Source organism: Hemiscyllium ocellatum, chromosome 34 (genome assembly GCF_020745735.1).
Source record: "Hemiscyllium ocellatum isolate sHemOce1 chromosome 34, sHemOce1.pat.X.cur, whole genome shotgun sequence".
NCBI lineage: Eukaryota > Metazoa > Chordata > Chondrichthyes > Orectolobiformes > Hemiscylliidae > Hemiscyllium > Hemiscyllium ocellatum.
Window position 1 is genome coordinate 47,476,564 of NC_083434.1, and position 21,792 is coordinate 47,498,355.

Consider the following 21,792-nt stretch of genomic DNA (forward strand, 5'->3'; position numbering starts at 1 on the left):
CTGTGATGCTTTTATTAATTCAGAGATTGAGTCAATCTGCCTGAAGGAACTTGTGGTGAAGGAGCTGCTGAGTGTTTGAGGATTACCATGTGGTTCCACTCTTCTAGTGCATTGTTTGTATTTCATGCAGTCAGTAGTTCCCCATGGAAGAAAACAAATACTCGATCTATGCTGTCGTTGTCCTTCATGAACAGAAGCTTGTTGTCCTGCCATGATTTGGAGATGCCGGTGTTGGACTGGGGTGGACAAAGTTACAAATCACACAACACCAGGTTATAGTCCAACAGGTTTAATTGGAAGCACTAGCTTTCGGAGCGACGCTCCTTCATCAGGGGGTTGTGGAGTATATGATTGTAATACACAGAATTTATAGCAAAAGTTTACAGTGTGTTATAACTGAAATTATACATTGAAAAATACCTTGATTGTTGAGTTTTTCATCTGTTCAAATACCATGATAGTTTCACTTCTTACATGTGTAAATCACAAAACTTTTTTTTAAAAGTTACATTCTCAGGTTAACTGTAACAATTGGTGTTAGCCAGATACTGTGTTGAAGGTGATTATCTGGCTAACACCAATTGTTACAGTTAACCTGAGAATGTAACTTTTTAAAAAAAGTTTTGTGAATTACACATGTAAGAAGTGAAACTATCATGGTATTTGAACAGATGAAAAACTCAACAGAATATCAAGGTGTTTTTCAATGTATAATTTCAATTAAATCACACTGTAAACTTTTGCTAGAAATTCTGTGCCTTACAATTGTGTCCTTCACAACTACCTGATGAAGGAGCGTCGCTCTGAAAGCTAGTGCTTCCAATTAAACCTATTGGACTATAACCTGGTGTTGTGTAATTTTTAACTTCGTTCCCCTGCAGTATTGATGCATTCCTCAAAGTTTGGTCCCAAGAGTTGAATGTACCTGTATCGTTGAGAGGGATTGGATTTGTTGTTTGGTTTGTTCTTCAGATTGTAGTACAACATCAGGAAGGGACCTATTCTGCTACACTGACTGCGTTGTTGATGGAAGGTTGGATGGTTTTGTTTTGTGATGTGGTTTTTGGAACCACACCCAGGACATGATATTATAACATTATATTGTTGAGGAATGCATTTTATGTGGTCACATGCTGGCATGTTCAGATGGAGAGGCCTGTCCAAACTGATCAGATGATATATGGAGCTTTAAATAATCAACATTCTCTGTAAGATATTCTGCGTTAAATGAAACATTTGCTTTATGATGCTTCTTGAAAAGATTTCTAATTCCGAATGAGTTGTGAAAGAAACTGTTGACAGAATCTGTTATAATCTGATGTGTTCCTAAATGGCGGACATGTTTACACCAATATTTTCTGCATCTGAGCAATTGTTAATCTAATTTCACACAGTATTCACATTGTGTGCAGGAGGGTTATCTAGGTAAAATTTATCTCTTCACTCTGCGGGCACCCTCCCTCTATTCCTGATGAAGGGCTTTTGCCTGAAACGTCGATTTTCCTGCTCCTCAGATGCTGCCTGACCAGCTGTGCTTTTCCAGCACCACTCTAATCTAAACTATGTTATCTGGCATTCGATTAGCTGAGTGAAATACTTCCTGCCCATGTCCGTTGGATAATCGAGGTTCCTCTGTATACGGATTCAGTAAGGTATTTGATAAAGGTTCTCCATAATAGGCTATTGTAGAAAATACAGAGGCATGGGATTGAGGGTGATTTGGTGCTGTGGATCAGAAATTGGCTAGCTGAAAGAAGACAGAGGGTGGTGATTAATAGGAAATGTTCATCCTGGAGTTCAGTTACTAATGATGCACTAAAAGGATCTGTTTTGGGCCACCGCTGTTTGTCATTTTTATAAATGACCTGGATGAGGGCGAAGAAGGATGGGTTAGTAAATTTGTGGATGACACTAAGGTCAGTGGAGTTGTGGCTAGTGCCAAAGGATGTGACTTTAAGATGGAGGATCAGCCATGATCATACTGAACAGTGGAGCAGGTTCATACGGCTGAATGGCCTACTCCTCCTTCTTTTTACTACGATAGGACAGATGTGAAGAGGTTATTTCCTGTTGTGAGGGAGTCGATCAGTGGGGATGACTTCAGAATCATAGAGATGTACAGACCCTTCGGTCCAACTCATCCATGCTGACCAGATATCCTAAATTAATCTAGTCCCTTTTGCCAGCACTTGGCCCATATCCCTCTAAACCTTTCCTATTCACATACCCATCCAGATGACTTTTAAATGCTGTAACTGTACCTGCCTCCACCACTTCCTCTGGAGCTCATTCCATATATGTACCACCCTCCGAGTGAAATGTTGCCCCTTAGGTCTCTTTCCCCTCTCACTCTAAACCTGTACTCTTTAGTTCTGGACTCCCCCACTCCAGGGAAAAGACTTTGTTGATTTACTCTATCCATGCCTCTCATGTGTTTATAAGCCTCTATAAGGTCATCGCTCAGCCTCCAATGCTTCCGGGAAAATAACCCCAGTCAATTCAGCCTCTCCCGATACCTCAAACACTTCAACCCTGACAACATCCTTAGAAATCTTTTCAAGTTTCAGGACATCTTTCCAATAGGAGGGAGACCAGAATTGCACACAATATTCCAAAAGTGGCCTAACCAATGTCCTGCGCAGCCGCAAGAGGACCTCCCAACTCTTATATTCAATCCTCTGACCAATAACGGAAAGCATACCAAACCCCTTCTTCACTATCCTATTTACCTGCGACTCCAATTTCAAGGAGCTATGAACCTGCTGTCTAAGGTCTCTTTGTTCAGCAACACTCTCTAGGACCTTACCATTAAGTGTATAAGTCCTGCCCTGATTTGATTAGATTAGATTCCCTACAGTGAGGAAACCGGCCCTTCAACCCAACCAGTCCACACCTACCCTCCAAAGAGTAACCCAAGCAGACCCATTTCCCTTTCACTAATGCAGCTAACACCATGGGCAATTTAGCATGGCCAATTCACCTGACCTGCATATCTTTGGACTCTCGAACACAGGGAGAATGTGCAAACACCACACAGACAGTCACCCGTGGCTGAAATCGAACCTGGGACCCTGGCGCTGTGAGGCAGCAGTGCTAACCACTGAGCCAATTTGCCTTTCCAAAATGCAACACCTCACATTTATCTAAATTAAACTCTGTCACACCTTGGACCATCTAATCAAGATCTTGTTGTACTCTGAGGTAACCCTCTTCGCTGTCCACTATACCTCCAATTTTGGTGTCATCTGCAAACTTACTAACTTTCCCTCCTATGTTCACATCTAAATCATTTCTATAAATGATAAAAAGCCGGGGACCCAGCACCGATCCTCGTGGCACTCCACTGGTCACAGGCCTCCAGTCTGAAAAACAACCCTCCAACACCACCCTCTGTCTTCTACCTTTGAGCCAGTTCTGTATCCAAATGGCTAGTTCTCCCTGTATTCCATGAGATCTAACTTTGCTAACCTGTCTCCCATGGGGAACCTTGTTGAACACCTTACTGAAGTCCATATAGATCGCATCTAGTGCTCTGCCCTCATCAATCATCTTTGTTAGTTCTTCAAAATTCTTAATCAATTCAGTGAGACATGATTTCCCACACACAAAGCCATGCTGACTACTTCATGTATTTAGAATACAGATGAACAATACGTTTTATTAAATCAGAAGACAGTCACTTAAATTCTAAATTTAGGAGATCTTTTGAAGCTGAGCAATTAAGTATGATAAAGGCAGAGATTGATTTTTAATCAAGAAGCGAATCAAGGAGTATGGGGAGAAAGCAGGGAAGTGAAGTTGAGGATTATCATTGAATGGCAGAGCAGATGTGATGGGCTGAATGGCTAAATCTTGCTGCTACATGTCATGAACCTATTGTTATTTCTTCTGAGCAACAGTTGTCAATTTTCAGCACTGCCTGCATTATAGCCTTTCTGAGAGATGTGGATAGTTTTCTACCAGGTGCAGCCATTAGTGTTAGAGGTTTATCATCATGAGGATTTGTTATCATCAAAATTATTTTGTTCAGAATCCTGGATTAATTTAGAAAGGAGAGTTCCATGTAGCCTATAGGGGCTGAGGTTGAATTTTAAACTGAAAGATAAAAGGATCCATTATAGGAAGCAATATTCTCAACATGTCCTTATTTATCAGGAAATAGTACACCACCTGCAGGAATGTGAGATAATGATAGAGTACTGTGCTGTCACAAATATGAACACATTTTGATTTTGCAATGGCTTTTGCTGATTTTTCCACCTTATTTCCCATTTTCCACTGAGCACCCCCTTGGCAAATGGAAATTGGCTACACATGCAATTTACAAAAAATATTCTTTACTTTGGCTTTTCTTGTGTGACAAATGGCTCTTAGGAGCACATTAGTTTCTAAAAGATTATCTCAAGGTGGAATGGTCACTTCCTCGTGTACACCTCAAGCATTATCAATAGCCTCGAGGATATAAATTATTTCAGTTTTAAATTCAAAGCTTTGTAATTATTTCTGCATGAAACTCCTTGATTTCAGCAGCAAACACATTGTGGAGTGATTTATTGGTTGGCAAGTAATTTATGATGTTCTCAATTCATGAAATATTTGATTTGTCATCACCTCTGTGATGACATAGGAAGCTCAACTAGAACAGAACATCACTTATTGTAGAACACCAACTTGGAGCCACTACTCATGGCTACAAAGGCTAGTCCCAGCCCTGGACAAACAGTTCTGTCGACCCACCTCTTCGTCTGCTTTATAAAGGCTCAGGTGATGAGTTCCAGCAGGGCAGGCTACCAAGGGAACTCATTGTCATGAGCTCCATAGGAGAAGTAATTAATGATTTACCATGGACCTTGTAGAGGTTATCACAACATCCTTTCTGTTTCTTTGTAAAATTCCATCTTCCCTTGTTCCTAAGGTATATTTTGATTTTCAGCATAAGTCTGGAATATTGGAAATAATATTTCAATACCACGTACATGTAGGGACTGTGGTTGCAGAAACCATTATGATGTTTGCCATTTGTAAATCCCTCACACAATGTAGTGAGTGCAGAGTGTCTTAAGTCTGTGAGAGGGTGTATGTGTGAGTGTGGGAGTGTGTGTGTCTATAAGGGTGTGTGTGGGTGTCTGCGTCTGTGTGTACCTGTGTCTGTGTGTATGTGAGAGTGTGTGTGTGTAGGAATATCTGTGTGTGTGTGTGTAGTGCAATGGTGGTCACCTGTAATGTGACATGAACCCAAGGTCCTGGTTGAGGCCCTCCCTATGGGTACAGGTAATCACCATTGCATTCCACACACACACAGATATTCCTACACACACATCCTCACATACACACGGATACAGGTACACACAGACATGCACACAGACACCCACACACACCCTTATAGACACTCACACTCCCACACTCACACATGCACCCCCTCACAGACTTAAGACACTCTGCACTCACTACACACATACACACTTTCTCACACTCACAACCCCCACTCCAGACAGACACACACACACAGACAGACAAAGACCCACATGCACACATATATTGTGTGCGGTGAATTTGTACTTGCAGAGTTACATAGCACTTTGCTCAAAAACTACATACATTCATGTAGAACTCTGAGCTCAAAAACTACATGAATTTATGTAAAACTCTGTTATCTCACATTTTAGATTAGAATCAATCTAAACATCAGATCATAGACAGAGAACACAAGGGGCTAGCACCTTCAACATTTTGTCTAGTTATCACCATTGTTAACAGCTAACCCGAGAATGCAACTTTAAAAAAAAGGGTTTTGTGATTTACACATGAAAGAAGTGAAACTATCACTGTATTCTAACAGATGAAAGGCTTAACAGACAATCAATTTTTCAATGTATAATTTCAGTTACATCACACTGCAAATTTTTGCTATAAATTCTGTGTTACGATCGAGCCCTCCACAATCAACTGATGAAGGAGCGTCGCTCCGAAAGCTAGTGTGCTTCCAATTAAACCTGTTGGACTATAACCTGGTGTTGTGTAATTTTTAACTTTGTACACCCCAGTCCAACACCGGCATCTCCAAATCATATCTCATTGACGTAATCCTGGAGTAATCACAACATGTTACTATGCAAGACAAACCGGAATTGTGTGCGGTTGCTGGAAATCTGAAACAAAAACAGAAATTTCTGGAGAAACTCAGCAGCTTTGTCAGCATCTGTGGAGAGAAAGCAGAGTTAGCATTTCTGATCTGATGACCCTTCTTCAGAACTGGGAAAAGGTTGATGCATATGCTGAAGGTGGGGAGCAGAGACCAGTAAACCATAAGTGGGGATGGAGCTCAGAGAGATAGATCAGGAGTTAAACAGACAAAGGATTGGGTGAACCTCAACCTGGAGAATGAATAGCTGCTAATGGGGACCATTAGTAGTTGACAATGGGATGTTTATGGTAGCAGTCCATGTGGTGATATGACCTGGTGTGTCGGGGTTGGGGGGAAGGACATGGGACAAGGTGCTGAGGCCCTAAAATTGATAACCTTGGTTTTAAGTCCTGAAGGTTGCTGGGTTCCCAAATTGTCAATGAGATGCAGCATCTCAGTGTTAGGCCAAACAGACGATCGAGTTCATGGATCAACTGACAATCCTCAACTGCACTCTCTTGTTTTTTCTCCATAATCCTTGATCCCCTTATTGACTGAAAAACACTTTGTATTGCAGGCTTGAATATACTTAATGATCCAGCCACATATTCACAATCCTCAAAGATGAAAATCCTTCTGATCCCTATCTTCATTCACTTACAGCTGTTCCTTGTGTAATTGAATACACCATTTAAGCCTTACCTGGGTAGCAGATAGACCAACACTTTCAGAAACCTGTCAGCTTATTGGCTGGTGAGAAACTACTGTTAGTGAGTGATCTAACCAGCATAAATTTTTATTTTCAGTTTGTTTTTTTGTATGGGTAACCAAAATTATTCAGAGTTATGAGGTGATAAATCAGAAGGGACATGTGAAGGTGTACATGCTGTAGTATGTGTGAAGTCATGGACGTGCCCTATGTCCAGCAATGTCACTGGCTGTACAAGATGGAATCCAAGAATGAGGAGACATTGTTGTGTATCTGTGAGATAGAACTGTATTTGGGTGGTGTGTTATACTGCAGATTCAAAATGTATCGGCAGAGCAGGAATGGGTGACTACCAAGCAGTCTAAAACTATCCGGCAGGTAGTATATGAGGTCACTGAGACCATTGTGCTTGCCATTGGTATTCCATTTTAGAATGCACTGGTTCCTCACAGAGCATGACCAGAAATAGGTCCATGGCATCAAGGGATATTTCTGCTGTATAAGGGGTGAGAAAGAAAATAGAAAGGTGATAGTAAGTGGATTCCATAGTCAGAAGTTTGATCATTACGTGACTGGGACTGCTATCCTCACAGGGAGATTTGCTTGTGCTGTTGAGGTGAGTTTAAATCAACTTGTCAAGGGAGTGAGAACCTGAGAGATAACTCAAACTGGAAGTAAGTAAAGTTAGAAACAGGAAATAGAAAAGCTGTGAGGGACAGCAGGAGACAGAAGAACCAAAGACAACCATCAAGTACACTTCAAATGCCGAATTCGAATCATAGACCCTTCATTGGAAACATACCCTTCATTGCTTCCATCATCATCACACTATAACAGTAGTGTGTTCATTCTTCACAGTAGATGTGACAACATGCTAAGACAAGTATTGCCAAAACCTTCCTCACTTGTAACCACTACCGCCAAGAATTATGCAAGTCATAAAATCAGGGAAAATTGTCTGAGTTCTGACGGAGTGTCTGAAACATTAACTCTGATTCCTCTCCGCAGATGCTGCTGACCTGCTGAGGTTTTCTAGCAATTTTTATTTTTATTTTTGTCTCAGGGAAAACTTTCATCTGGAAGTTACTGCTAGCAACGATATGGGGAGAAAGCAGGAATGGGGCGCATATTTGAATGGGGGAGCTGGCTTGAAGGGCCGAATGGCCTACTCCTGCTCCTGGTTTCAGTTTTGTGGAGAGTTGGAGAGGTTTAGGGCTTGAGTGAATTTCAAAGCTGTGTCTAACTGTCACCCTAATGCACAGTCACTGATGGTGGGGTACTGAAAGTCAACTGGCTATATATCATCGCACCTTCTTCACCACAGGGAATACCTTGGAATTTTTATCGAACACCATCAAGTCGTTTCAGATAATGTCCACTACATCTCTGAAGGACAATTAAGAACAAGCAATAAAATGTGATCATGCCCAGAATCCATTACATAAAAATCTGTCTAATATTTGATAATTTCAGAATGATAATGTTCAAGCAATCTATTTAATTGGAAGTTTAGTAATAGAGGTGGGGTTGGTTAGCCATCAAGTACGCATTTATGGAAGGTTATTTAACTTAAAACCTTGATAACATTTATAAGTACACACTGTAACGTGTGAAATTTTCTGATGATCAGCTTTAGGTGATTCTCAAACACTTTACATTGAAGATATCAAGATTTTAATTAGTGTAATATTTAGTGTAAGTATAGTGGCTTAACCTGAGCTGAATCATCCTGATAGTTGGCAAACCTGTCATTAATAAATATCTACAGAATAAGTTATGAATAAGAGATGTTGTGGAACTGTAGTAGTGTCCCTACCTCTAAGCCAGGGAAATCTGAATTCAAGTGCTACCTGCAGCAGTATGCAGTAATATTTTTGAATGTGTTGATTAAAAATGTTGAAGTAATAATGATTGGGTTTGAGGAAATGATTTTAAAGCAATAATATCCTTCACTTCAGCTTTGTTCTTGTGGGTACAACGTAATAAAATCTCCTAGGCACCTCATCAGAAAATGCTTTTTCTAATCATTTTCAGATACCTATTATTTTCCGTTTATTATTTCAAAGCTATGAATGTTACCATATCATAGTTGATTGCAGCTGAGGTGTGTTGAACGGCTTAATTTGGACACGTTCAGAAAAATACTTATTAAAAAGAATAATTACAGTAATAACAACAGAAACACCTAAAGCCATCATCTAAAGGCATTTAATGTACTCAGTTATGGATCACTTTCGCATAATGAGCCTCTACAATCTTCTGTAATTTCACTCTGCACGGGCACCATCATTGCTGTTCGAGTTTCTCCACACAGCGTTAATATGAGACAGGAGAAGATTGTTTCTGGATTCCTACATTTGCTGCTTCACTTCTTTCATATTACCTCTTGTTTTATGTGAAGTTGACATCACTTTCCCTCATGTAAAAATGAAAGATTTATGTATTGAACACATGTAAGTTTGTAGATATGTTACCTTGTTGATGTGAAATGAATTGAAGATCATGCAGAAATTAGGAATGTGGTACATATTTTCATTTTGAGTATCTTAATGAATCTTGTGCCTGTGCACTCATCAGGGGATTTACAAAGTACCAATTTCAGGGGAAAATCAGCAGTAATTCTGTCTGACAAGGGAGTGTTTGATTGGAAAATGGGTTTTGATTAATGGAGGCATTGACATAGAAAATGCATCAGTAAACGATGATTGACAATTAACTGCCAGGTTTATTTAATATTTTAAACCCGTCAGGCTGATTCTGATTGGAAAAGAGAGCAAGGAACTCCAGACCAGTTCTGAAGAAGGGTCACTGGACCTGAAACATTAACCTGATTTCTCTCCACACCTACTGGACCTACTGGACTCTTCCAGCCATTTCTGATTTTGGTCGAGGCATTGCCCTGAGAAATGAAGCAGCAAATGCCTGCTACTATTTTGTTTTACTTATGGCTTCAGACTTGGAGAATTTTTTGTCAGATTGTTACCATGACATCCATGATCAGATCAGTGGAAGGTTAAGAAAATTCGATCTAAGGTAAATTAAAGGACTGCAGAAAATGGAATGGCAACATTAGGGCACATAAATTAAAATAATAACATTGGAGTATCTCAAAGAGGCTTTGCAATGATTTTGTGAGGCTGAAGAGGGATTGGGGAAAACACTTGAAGGAACAAAAATACCATGTGCACACAGGAAATGAGGCAGCTTCTTATTTGACCATCAGTTAAACAGGAACTGAAACAGTGATGATGTCTTGGGGAGAGATTCCTCTGCTACCTTGCAGTACCATCCTTATCATTCCGAAAGTCTGCGAGGTCTTCACATCCATAGGTTGAGCAATGCTAAGACTTCATGTTGGTTGGATCGTAGCAAAGTGTTGGTAGCCATACAAGCAGATGAGGATAACCCTGACGCATGCCTCTCTAATAAACCAGTCAGTTTGAATGCAATGCATAACAATCGTTTTCAGACAAATATTCCAACATCAGCACAAACATAATGACGTTTATAGTTTTAGTGTATTTTTTTGGCGCACATGCACATAGTTGATTCTTGGTTAAAAAAACAAAAGAGCTGCAGATGCTGTAAAACAGGAACAAAAACTGAAATTGATGGAAAAGCTCAACAGGTCTGGCAATATCTGTAGAGACCTAGGTCAAATGACCCTTCCTCAGAACTCAGAAGGGTCAAAGTAAAATGTTAACCTGAAAAGTTAACTGATTTCTCTCTGTAGATGTTGCCAGACCTGTTGAACTTTTCCATCAATTTCTGTTTTGATTTAGTTAACTTGCCACATCAGTTTCATACCATGGATTTGAAACATGGTGATAGTGCAATTGCAGTTCTTCTAAGTTATCAAACATCTCACTTCTCTAAGGTCCCAACCAGCCCATATTCCAGCTTCCCCTGGGAAAGTGAAACTCCAATGGAGCAAATAGTCTTCCCAAATCACAAGGAATTTGGCTTTTTCTGCTGGACCAGTCCTGAACATCTTTAGTAAATGCAGAATTGCCTGACACATTCGGTTCGTGTCCCTGACAGGTCTGATCAGCCAACTTCCATTGGGCAATCCTTGATTCCTGTACAATTGTCCTTTCTTTTGACTGTGACATCCAGGAATGCGTGTTTTGGGATCTCTGCTATCAAGATTCATAGCAGAAGCAGTAATGCAAAGATTAGAACAAACAATCCTACCAACCATCAAACCAAAAATCTGGGTCTGCTACATAGATGACACCTTTGTCATCACAAAACGAAACAAGATAGAAGAGACATTTAACATCATCAACAACACCTTCACAGGCATAAAGTTCACCAAGGAGGAAGAAACTGACAACAAACTCGCATTCCTGGACGTCACAGTCGAAAGAAAGGACAACGGAGAACTACAAACCTGCGTATACAGAAAACCGACAAACACTGACCAAATACTTAACCACACCAGCAACCATCCCAACACACACAAACAAAGCTGTATCAGAACACTATTCCGATGAGCCACCACACACTGCAGCACAGACGGACTTCGGAAAACAGAGGAGAACCACCTATACAACGTATTCAAGAAGAATGGATACTCAAAAAATACAGTCCACAGATTCCTCAAGAACAAACCACGACAAGCAGACCAAACACAGCCAGAAACCCTAACCACCTTACCATACATCAAAGAAGTTTCAGAAATGACAGCCAGATTACTAAGACCCCTCAGAATCCTAATAGCACACAAACCCACCAACACTCTCAAACAAAAACTAACAAACTTACAAGACCCAGTACAACCCATGGACAAAACCAACGTCATCAACAAAATTCCATGCAAGGACTGCCACAAACACTACGTAGGACAAACAGGAAGAAAATTAGCCACCAGGATACACGAACACCAGCTAGCCACAAAAAGACACGACCCCCTCTCCCTCATAGCCCTACACACGGATGAAAAAAACCCACCATTTTGACTGGGACAACACATTTATCCTGGGACAGGCTAAGCAAAGACATTCCAGAGAATTACTAGAGGCCTGGCACTCCAACCACAACGCCATAAACAAACACATAGATCTAGATGCCATCTATCAACCCCTCAGAAAACAAACAGGAAATGACATCACCACAAACCCCAGGAACCCCATCCAGGAGAAAGATATAAATAGAAAGCAGGAGACAACAGCTTCGCTTCACTTGGAGGTCGCCACTGATGATGTTACCGAGCCAGGTAATGAAACGTCTGGATATCAAACCTATGGCTCAGCGAGCAAACCTACACCCTAAACCTCAACCTGAGCTGCAAAGCTTTACTAACCTTGTAAAAATTTCCAATTACGCACATCAAAACCTTCACATCCGAGCAAGTGACAGACAGGTTTTGGACTGGTAATGAATTGCTGGATCAAACTGCTATAAATGTCTACATTGTTGATGGACTCCAAGCTGGATGCTGCGAACCTCAGGGAGCCAACAAAAGTGGGTGTTTTTTATTCCCTCTCTCAATAAATTAATTGCAGTGAGTTTCAAACTCCCAGTTGGTTTTCACAAAACATACAGTGAATGTCGCATTAAACTAGGGAGATGAGAAGGAGAAAGAATTGGGAGGCCTGACCATCTTCAGTTGCTCGTCGATGACCTTCCTTCCATCATTAGATCAGAGAAGGGATGTTCACTGATGATTGCACAATGTTCAGCATCATTCCTGACTCCTCAGATTCTGAAGCATGTCCATGTTCAAATGGAGCAAAATCTGGACAACATCCAGGTTTCAGCTGATCATTGACAAGTAATATTCCTGCCACACAATGTTTTTTACTCATTCACGGGATTGGCATGTCACTGGCCAGGCCCATCATTTATCGCCCATCCCTTATTATCAAGAGGGCAGTTAAGAGTCAACCACATTGCTGGTGGTCTGGAGTTACATGTAGGCCAGACCAGGTAAGGATAGCAGTTCCTTCCCAAAAAGACATAAGTGAACCAATTTTATTTTTCCAGCAATTAGCAATGATTTTATGTTCATCATTAGATTCATATTTACAGATTTTTATTGAATTAAAATTCCACCATCTGTAGTGGAAAAATTTGAATCCGGTTCCCCATTACCTAGGTCTCTGGATTAACAGTCAGCAATATCCTGTCACTTCCACTAATGCCAGGCAATGACCATCTCCATTAGGATACAATACAGCCTCCGCCCTTTGACATTCAATGGTATTGCCATCACCAAACCTCCAACTATCAACATCCTGGAGGGTATCTTAGATTAGATTAGATTAGATTACTTACAGTGTGGAAACAGGCCCTTCGGCCCAACAAGTCCACACCGACCCGCCGAAGCGCAACCCACCCATACCCCTACCCCTACACATACCCCTTACCTTACACTACGGGCAATTTAGCATGGCCAATTCACCTGACCCGCACATCTTTGGACTGTGGGAGGAAACCGGAGCACCCGGAGGAAACCCACGCAGACACAGGGAGAATGTGCAAACTCCACACAGACCAGAAACTCACCACATAAAAACAGTGGCTACAGGAGCAGATCAGAGGCTGGGAATACTACAGCGAGTAACTCCCCTCCTGACTCCTGAAAGCCTGTCCATTATCTACAGGGCACAAGTTCAGCACTGCAATGGAATACTCCCTAGTTGCGTGGATGAGTGCATCTCCAACAAAATAGAAGTAACTTGACACCATCCATGATAATGCAATCCATTTGTTTGGCTCTACATTCACAAGTGTCCACTCCCTCTACCATCACCAATGCTCAATGGCAGCATTGTGTACTACCTACAAGGTGCACTACAGTAATTTATCAAAGGTCTTAAGGCAGCACCTTTCAAACCCAAGACCACTATCATCTAGGAGGGTCGGCAGCGGATACTCGGAATGCCACCACCTTTAAGTTCCTCTCTGAGCCACTCACCATCTTGACTTGGATATATATTGCCATTCCTTCACCGTTGCTGGGTCAAAATTCCGGAATTCCCTCCCTAACAGCACTGTGGGTCAATTCGCAGCAGGTGGATTGCAGCTGTTCAAGAAGGTCGTTCACTGCTACCTTTTCAAGGGAACTAGGGACACACAGTAAATAATATGGTCTTCTCATAATGTGGGTAAGTTTTGACTGGCAGTAGACTAGCTGAATTCTGTGGTAGTGGAGGGTATAAAGATTCTCTTGTTAGCCTAGTAAACTTTTGTTTAAATCATTCTTATTCCCCGATCCAGATTCTAACTCCATACACCCTCGAGGAACCTCCAATGGAACTTATCCTTTGATTTTTTTCTACATTAAGATTTCAGTCAAACTGAGTTAACCCCATCCTCATGCTCCGTTGGGATGGTTTGGAGTATAAAGACCGACCTGAAAGCCGAAGGATGCAGGAAAGTCAAAGTGCACCGCAGCCTATATTTTCTCAGCTGATGTTTGAAAATCTGCCTCCCCCTACAAACTGAGGGAGGTCAATTTCACACATCAGTGCAGAAGCTGAACAGGATAGAAGTGTCAGTTAGGACTACTCTGGTACCACCGAGAAATACTCAAAACTTTTCAATAAATGTCAGTTCTTACTTAAAAAATGCTCACCCCCAGATTGCTATCTCCATTTCATGTGTAATAGTTTCCATTCTCACTCACAATTTAACATCTTGAAGAGTTGAAGTGAGACAGGGAGCATCATCTCAGTAACCATTCCAGAATGAAATTAAAGTGTAACAGCAAATTATTTAGTTATTAGTGAAAGGCTGTGATGTTCAGAATTGATGCTTCCAGATGTGATTTATACAGTTGTTACCAATCCCTTTCATCACTGCTTTTGGAAGCTTTCATCATAAACTCTGCAGTGTTCTAATTGATGAAGCTACTGATCTGTGTGCTTCTAATCTAAACAGAATAAATCATTACATATTGAAATCCCTACTTTGCTGAAGCACTGAATCATGGCTGGAGTCATAGGTATAATACTAAAATTGACCTCGGAACAAAAAAGTAACAATTGATCTGGGACAGAGAGAGGTCACCCACTTTTCTTAATGGACATTCATTGGAAACTATAAGTGGAATGTTAAGTCACGATGAATTTAGAACACGGCACATGGAACAGTCGAGCACAGTAGAGGCCATTTGGCCCTCAATGCTGTGCTGGCCTTTTATTCTACTCTAAGATCAGGCTAACCCTACATACCCTTCATTGTATTGTCTTCCATGTGCCTATCCAAGAGTCGCGTAAATGTCCCTAACGTCTCTGACTCTACTACAACCACTGGCAGTGCATTCCACGCACTCACCACTCTCTGCGTAAAGAACCTACCCCTGGCATCTTCCCTATACCGTCCTCCAAACACCTTAAAATTATGTCCACTCATGACAGCCATTTTCACCATCGGGAAAAAGACTCTGGCGATCTGCTCTATGTACGCTGCTCATCATCTGATACATGTCCATCAAGGCACCTCTCATCTTTCTTCGTCCAATGAGAAAAGACCATAAGAGCATAAGACATAGGAGTGGAAGTAAGGCCGTTTGGCCCATCGAGTCCATTCCGCCATTCAATCATGGCTGATGGGCATTTCAACTCCACTTACCAGCGTTCTCTCCGTAGCCCTTAATTCCTCGTGACATCAAGAATCTATCAATCTATGCCTTGAAAACATTTAGCGTCCCGGCCTCCACTGCACTCTGTGGCAATCAATTCCACAGGCCCACCACTCTCTGGCTGAAGAAATGTCTCCACATTTCTGTTCTGAATTGACCCCCTCTAATTTTAAGACTGTGTCCATGGGTCCTAGTCTCCTCGCCTAACAGAAAAAACTTCCTAGCATCCACCCTTTCCAAGTCAAGTATAATCTTGTACGTTTCTATTAAGTCTCTCCTTAATCTTCTAAACTCCAATGAATCCAATCCCAGGATCCTCAGCCGTTCCTGATATGTTAGACCTACCATTCCAGGGATCATCCGTGTGAATCTCCGCTGGACACGTTCCAGTGCCAGTATGTCCTTCCTGAGGTGTGGGGACCAAAACTGGACACAGTACTCTAAATGGGGCCTAACCAGAGCTTTATAAAGTCTCAGTAGCACAATGGTGCTTTTATATTCCAACCCTCAACCTTTCTTCATAAGCCATGCCCTCCAGTCCAGGCAGCATCCTGGTAAATCTCCTCTGCACCCTCTCTAAAGCTTCCACATCCTTCCTGTAATGAGACAACCAGAACTGACCACAATATTCCAAGTGTGGTCTAATCAGGGCTCCATGGACCTGCAGCGTAACCTCGCAGCTCTTAAACTCAATCCCCCTGCCAAGGAAAGCCAACACACCAAACTCCTTTTTAACGACCCTATCAACTTGGGTGGCAAATTGAGGGACCCATTGACATGGACCCCAAGATCTCTCTCTTCCTCCACACTGCCAAGAATCCTGCTTTTAACCCTGTATTCTACATTCAAATTCGACCTTCCAAAGTGAATGACTTCACACTTTTCCAGGTTGAACTCCATCTGCCACTTATCAGCCCACCTCTGCATCCTGTCAATGTCACTTTGCAACCTACAACAGCCTTCCACACTATCCACAATTCCACTGACCTTCATGTCATCAGCAAACTTACTAACCCACCCTTCCACTTCCTCATCCAAGTCATTTGTAAAAATCACAAAGAGCGGAGGTCCCAGAACAGATCACTGTAGAATACGACTGGTCACTGAGATCCAGGCTTAATACCTTCCATCAACTACTTCCATCTGTCTTCCGTAGGCCAGCCAATTCTGTATTCAGACAGAATTTATCTCACAAAATCTTATCCTGAATCAGCTCCTATAATCACACAAAATGATACCTTTCTCTGTATATCTGTACGTGACAACAACAACTCAATCAATCATACAGCACAGAAACAGACCCTTCAGTCGAACTTGTCTTTGCCAAGCAAGTTTCCCAAACTAAACTAGTCCTATTTTCCTGCATTTGGCCCATACTCTTCTTAATCTGTCCTTGCTAAATGTTGTAACTGTATTTGAACCTACACTTCCTCTGACAGTTCATTCCATGTAGGAATCACTCTCTGCCTGAAAACGTTGTCTCTCGGGTCCATGTTAAGTCTTTCCCCTCTCACCTTAAACCTTTTTCCTCTAGTTCTGGACTCCCCCACCCCAGGGAAAAGACCTTGTCTATTTACCCTATCCTTGACCCTCCTGATTTTTCAGGGAAAACAGCCCTAACCTATTCAGCCTCTCTCAGTAACTCAAACCCTCCAACCCTAGCAATGTCCAGATGAACCTTGTCTGCACACCTTCCCTTTTAATAATATCCTTCCAATAGTAGGACAAACAGTATTATACACAGTGTTCATGCTGAATCAAAAAGAAGTGTTTACATCCGTGTCAGTTATCAAAATGTGACTTGTATCCATGAATCTATTACATCAAGAGCCAAGAGTAAATGGGAATAGTGCAGGATCTAATTAAGATGTCAACTTGCTTATAAGATGTCGACTCACCATTCTTTTATACTTTTCTCCAGCTTCACTCAAATGCAGATAAAGGAGATGGATCCGTCAAGTACATCCTTTCAGGGGAAGGAGCTGGTACCATATTCGTTATTGATGACAGCACGGGAGATATTCATGCGACTAAAAGTTTGGATCGTGAACAGAGGATACACTACATTCTTCATGCTCAGGCTTTGGACAGAAAGACCAACAAGCCCCTTGAACCCGAATCAGAGTTCATCATCAAGGTGCAGGATATAAATGACAATGCTCCTGCGTTTCTGGAAGGACCTTACTCTGCCTCTGTCCCAGAAATGTCTGAAGTTGGTAAGGTTGTGTTTTAACATTGCAGCTTTCTCTCTCTGCAATTTGATACGTTTTTGGATCCACTGTTTTGGTTCAATAATTCTACGTATGTTGCTGTATCCTTTCATTGCAAATTAATTCAATCTAATACCACATGATGGATGTCCATCTTAATAAGACACTACGTTAATGGAAATGGATAAATTTCAGTGATCCCGATATTCCCCATTGTGATCCTTGGGAACCATGCATTTGCCCCATGGTGTAGAGAGCCATTAGTGATAAATTTCAGTTCCTTTGACATTGCTGCAGAATTTGCAGAGTCAATAGATCTGTGTCTTCAATAGGCACATGTCCAGAATCCCCATGGAAATGAGGTGAGATAACCCATTAGCCCTCTCTAAAACCAACAGCTGCCCATGTCTAGTGTTCCTCTGACATCTGACAGTTGCCTTTTGCCTTGGAGCAAATTTCCATCGACCCGGACCTAATGGGGTGAGGGGAGAACAGTGTTCAGCACATTTGGAAAAGGGCCGATAGGATAGGCCAATCTTTATTTCTGACAACACAGCAGGCCTTTGGGTAGATATCAAAGGTTGTCAGGACCAGTAACTACACAGTGGTTCCTAGATTCCTGCTCCCTATTTCTGGTTTGTGATGCTGTTAGATGGTAGCGATCGCCTCAGCCAGCCTGACAGTCCCACCCACTCAGTTCGGGAAAGTGGTGACTTCAAACAGCCTTTTGACAGCCTTTCCTTCAGCGTCTACTTGCCCAAAATCCAGGCGACAGACGAATGTAGGGTGGGGATGGCAGGAAGCCTCACAACACCACATCGGTGATGTTATCAATCTCTGAAACTGCATTAACTTAGATTTGATTGGGTTCAGGTTGCACTCTGGAATATTGATGATGAACTTTATAACATTGTCAGTGACATTCATCATTGTGAAACTGTACTGGAGATAGAAACAGGTTAAAATAGATGTGTTAAAGCCTTTGAAACAGTGAACAATTAAATGCAATGAACACACGTTCCTAAATGCTATGGTAAAATATCCTTGCAGAGTGTTCACTGGGCTATATTAGGTGAAAGTGAGTACTGCAGATGCTGAAGATTAGAGTCAAGTGTGTGGTGTTTCAGCCCTGGTGAAGGGCTTTTGCAGGAAACGTCAACTCTCCTACTCCTTGGATGCTGCCTGACCTGCTGTGCTTTTTTAGCACCACACTCTTTACAGAGGTATATTAGTTTGTTGATGAGATTGAGAACTTCTGAGCTTGTTCTGAATTGAAATAATCAAAGGTTTCATGTGATGTGACAGTTCCTATGTCATTAGATGCCGCGAGATGGCAGGATATACTGATGATCTACACTATCATGCTGTGAGACTTGTGTTCGCTCCATAACAAGACATCAGTCACATTGTGCTGAAGAATTCAATGGATTTTTGTTAGAACATGCATTACCGACAATCCACAGGAGTGTGGTCTCAAGCAATTCGGGCCTGCTGGAGAATGCACACAAGAGGGCAAAGCTCAGTCAACTGGAGTCTGAGAGCTTTGTACCATTGTGTCCTCCATACCTATCTGTCTATCCATACATGTTGTTGTGCAGTGGACAATGTACTGGAGCTGAGCAGGTGCTTGGTCTCAGACTTTCCTCCATGTGCCCTGACCTGAGCCATTCCTTTTGCAGCTAGCTATAGAGCTATGATAGTCAGGTGTTCCCCAGATTGTGCTCTTACATTTTCTAAGGCTAATGTTTCCATCAAGTGTCAGTATCTGAGCTGGTGAGTGTGTAGGAGCCAGCCTTACCCTAACATTAACCCTATCACAGGTACTCTCATCTGAGAGGAGGTTCAGGCAGAATGACTAAATGAATCACTTGACATCCAGTTACACTTCCAGCATTAAACAGTTGATTGTTTTACACTGTGTGGGAGGAAGTCTGTGAGCAATCCAGGTTCATCCCCACTGAGCAAAGGGAAACTTACACTTTATACACATTTGCTTTTAGTCAGCCTTTGGCTGTAACAAACTAATTGGATTATTAAACAATTACATTCACATCCAATCAGGTTAATCATGTGACTTTGTGACCAGCTTTAGGCCTTCCCATGATATTTAACAGATCTTCTCCCCACCTTATCATTTCTGCTTGGCCCTTCACAAACAATCATCTGCAACCACATCCCAGACTATAGGTTCCTGCAATAATCTCTGTGAAGAGAAAGGGAGCTTCTCTCTCTGCCTGAGACTGAATACCCAATGGAATGCAGTTACATCCCTTAATACATATGTACAGTCGGTTCTCATATTATGCGATAGTCCCATTCTCGTATGATTTCACTATACAAAAGAATTGTGTAATATCCGCACCATTTAAACTAATGGGATCAGAATTGTGTCATAGCCAATACAGGTAAGGAAAGTTTGTGTTCTACAAATAACGGTCTAAGTTCTTCACTCGCATTAAAGTTGATGCGCACTGAATAAACACACATTATAGCAGAACCAATGTACATGAACCTCCATTTATAAATACATATGTATGTGATATACCATGTGGCTATAATTATTTGGGATTCTAAGCTGATGTAGATCAGTCCCTCCCTTTCTATCCCATTCTAAATAACAAACTTTAGACTAGCCTGAACGAGGCTTTTATCAGCATTTCTCAAGGATGTTCCTCACCAAATTGACTCCATACAAACAGCATCTACACTTGCCTCTGTTTTAACAGCAGTCTTTTGTATGCATTTCACCAATACCATTGTGTGTTATTTTAACCTTGTTGCCTTGGATGTACCCTTTCTATGAAGATGGATAATTGCTCTAGCGTATAGTTTATCGGACTGTAGAAGCTGCTGTTTCAGCTAAAAATCTTCCTCAGTAAGTTTACATCAACTGAGAGCCACTTTCAGCCATTCTATGCGGCGTCACACTAACAAAGGTCAGTGAGGTGTCTTCTGGTGGTGCAGGCCCATTCTCTACTGATGTCCCAGACATCCCCCTAGTAGCTACAAGACACTAAGGAGAGAAATAATGTGCCCAATGGCTTGAAGTGAATGGCAGTGGAATGAAGAGTGGTACTTATTCAGGTGGCAGGAATGGCATGGATATAATTAGATTAGATTAGATTTCTTACAGTATGGAAACAGGCCCTTCAGCCCATCAAGTCCACACCAACCTTCTGAAGAGTAACCCACTCAGACCCATTTCTCCCTGACTAATGCAATTAGACAATGGGCAATTTAGCATGGCCAATTCACCTGACCTGCGCATCTTTGGACTGTGGGAGGAAACTGGAGCACTCAGAGGAAACCCACACAGGCACAGTTGCCCGAGGCAGGAATTGAACCCGAGTTCCTGACGCTGTGAGGCAGCCGTGCTAACCACTGAGCCACGGTGCCGCACATATTTTGGCATTCTTACAGGACCAGTACTGACCTTCTGTGTAAGGGGCATAGTCTCTCCTCACAGTGGGTGAGGAGCCTGATGCCAGGCACCCCTCGACACCTCCAGACCCTTTCTGCCTTGTTGTGGATTGCTTTCTCTTGGAAATGGGAGAAACAAAGGGATTGAGTGAGATGGAGGTGAGTGACACAGCTGCGAGTGCTGGGGCAGATACAGAAAGATGGGGAGCTGTCTGAAGGGAGTGAGTGAGCAGCGCAGAGGGCATGCAGGGTTAATGGGGTGGGAAGTCATTGGGGAGAGGTTGTGTGAGTGTGGGGAGTTGGGAGTGAGTGAGGGAGAATGTTTAAGTAATAGTGAGAATGGTAAAGCATGAGCCTTGGTGGGAGGTGGGTACAGTATCAGAGACAGAGGGAAGGGGAGGTATCAGAGAGAAGATGGGGGAGTGGAGAAGGTCATTGTAGAGAGACAAATAGAGTTGATGTTTAGGGTTTTATATGACTTCTTCAGAACACCGTCAGTGTATTATGGGCATATGTTCCCAGGGTCCTTTGATCCTACAGCCCCTTTAGAATCATATTTTTATTTATATTTTTCCTCTGCGTTCCTTCTGTAAAAAATAAATAAACATTCACTGCATTAAATTGCATTTGGTGTCTGTACACCATCTGACCAATCTATCTCTGTCCTTTCAAGTTCTACTCTATCCTCCCAGTTTCACAATATTTCCAATATCGTCGCAGGGGCAGTGTCTCCTTTAAA

At 41.9% G+C, this 21,792-nt stretch overlaps 1 protein-coding gene across 2 annotated transcripts in view; it reads left to right on the plus strand.

Moving 5' to 3' along the window:
- The window catches only part of LOC132832309 (cadherin-18-like), a 716,018-nt gene that overhangs the window by 501,632 nt on the left and 192,594 nt on the right, over positions 1-21,792 (plus strand). For both annotated transcript variants that reach the window (XM_060850203.1, XM_060850204.1), the window contains one exon: positions 17,345-17,639. In XM_060850203.1, the coding sequence (XP_060706186.1) occupies positions 17,345-17,639 (295 nt within the window). The remainder of the gene's footprint in view (positions 1-17,344; positions 17,640-21,792) is intronic.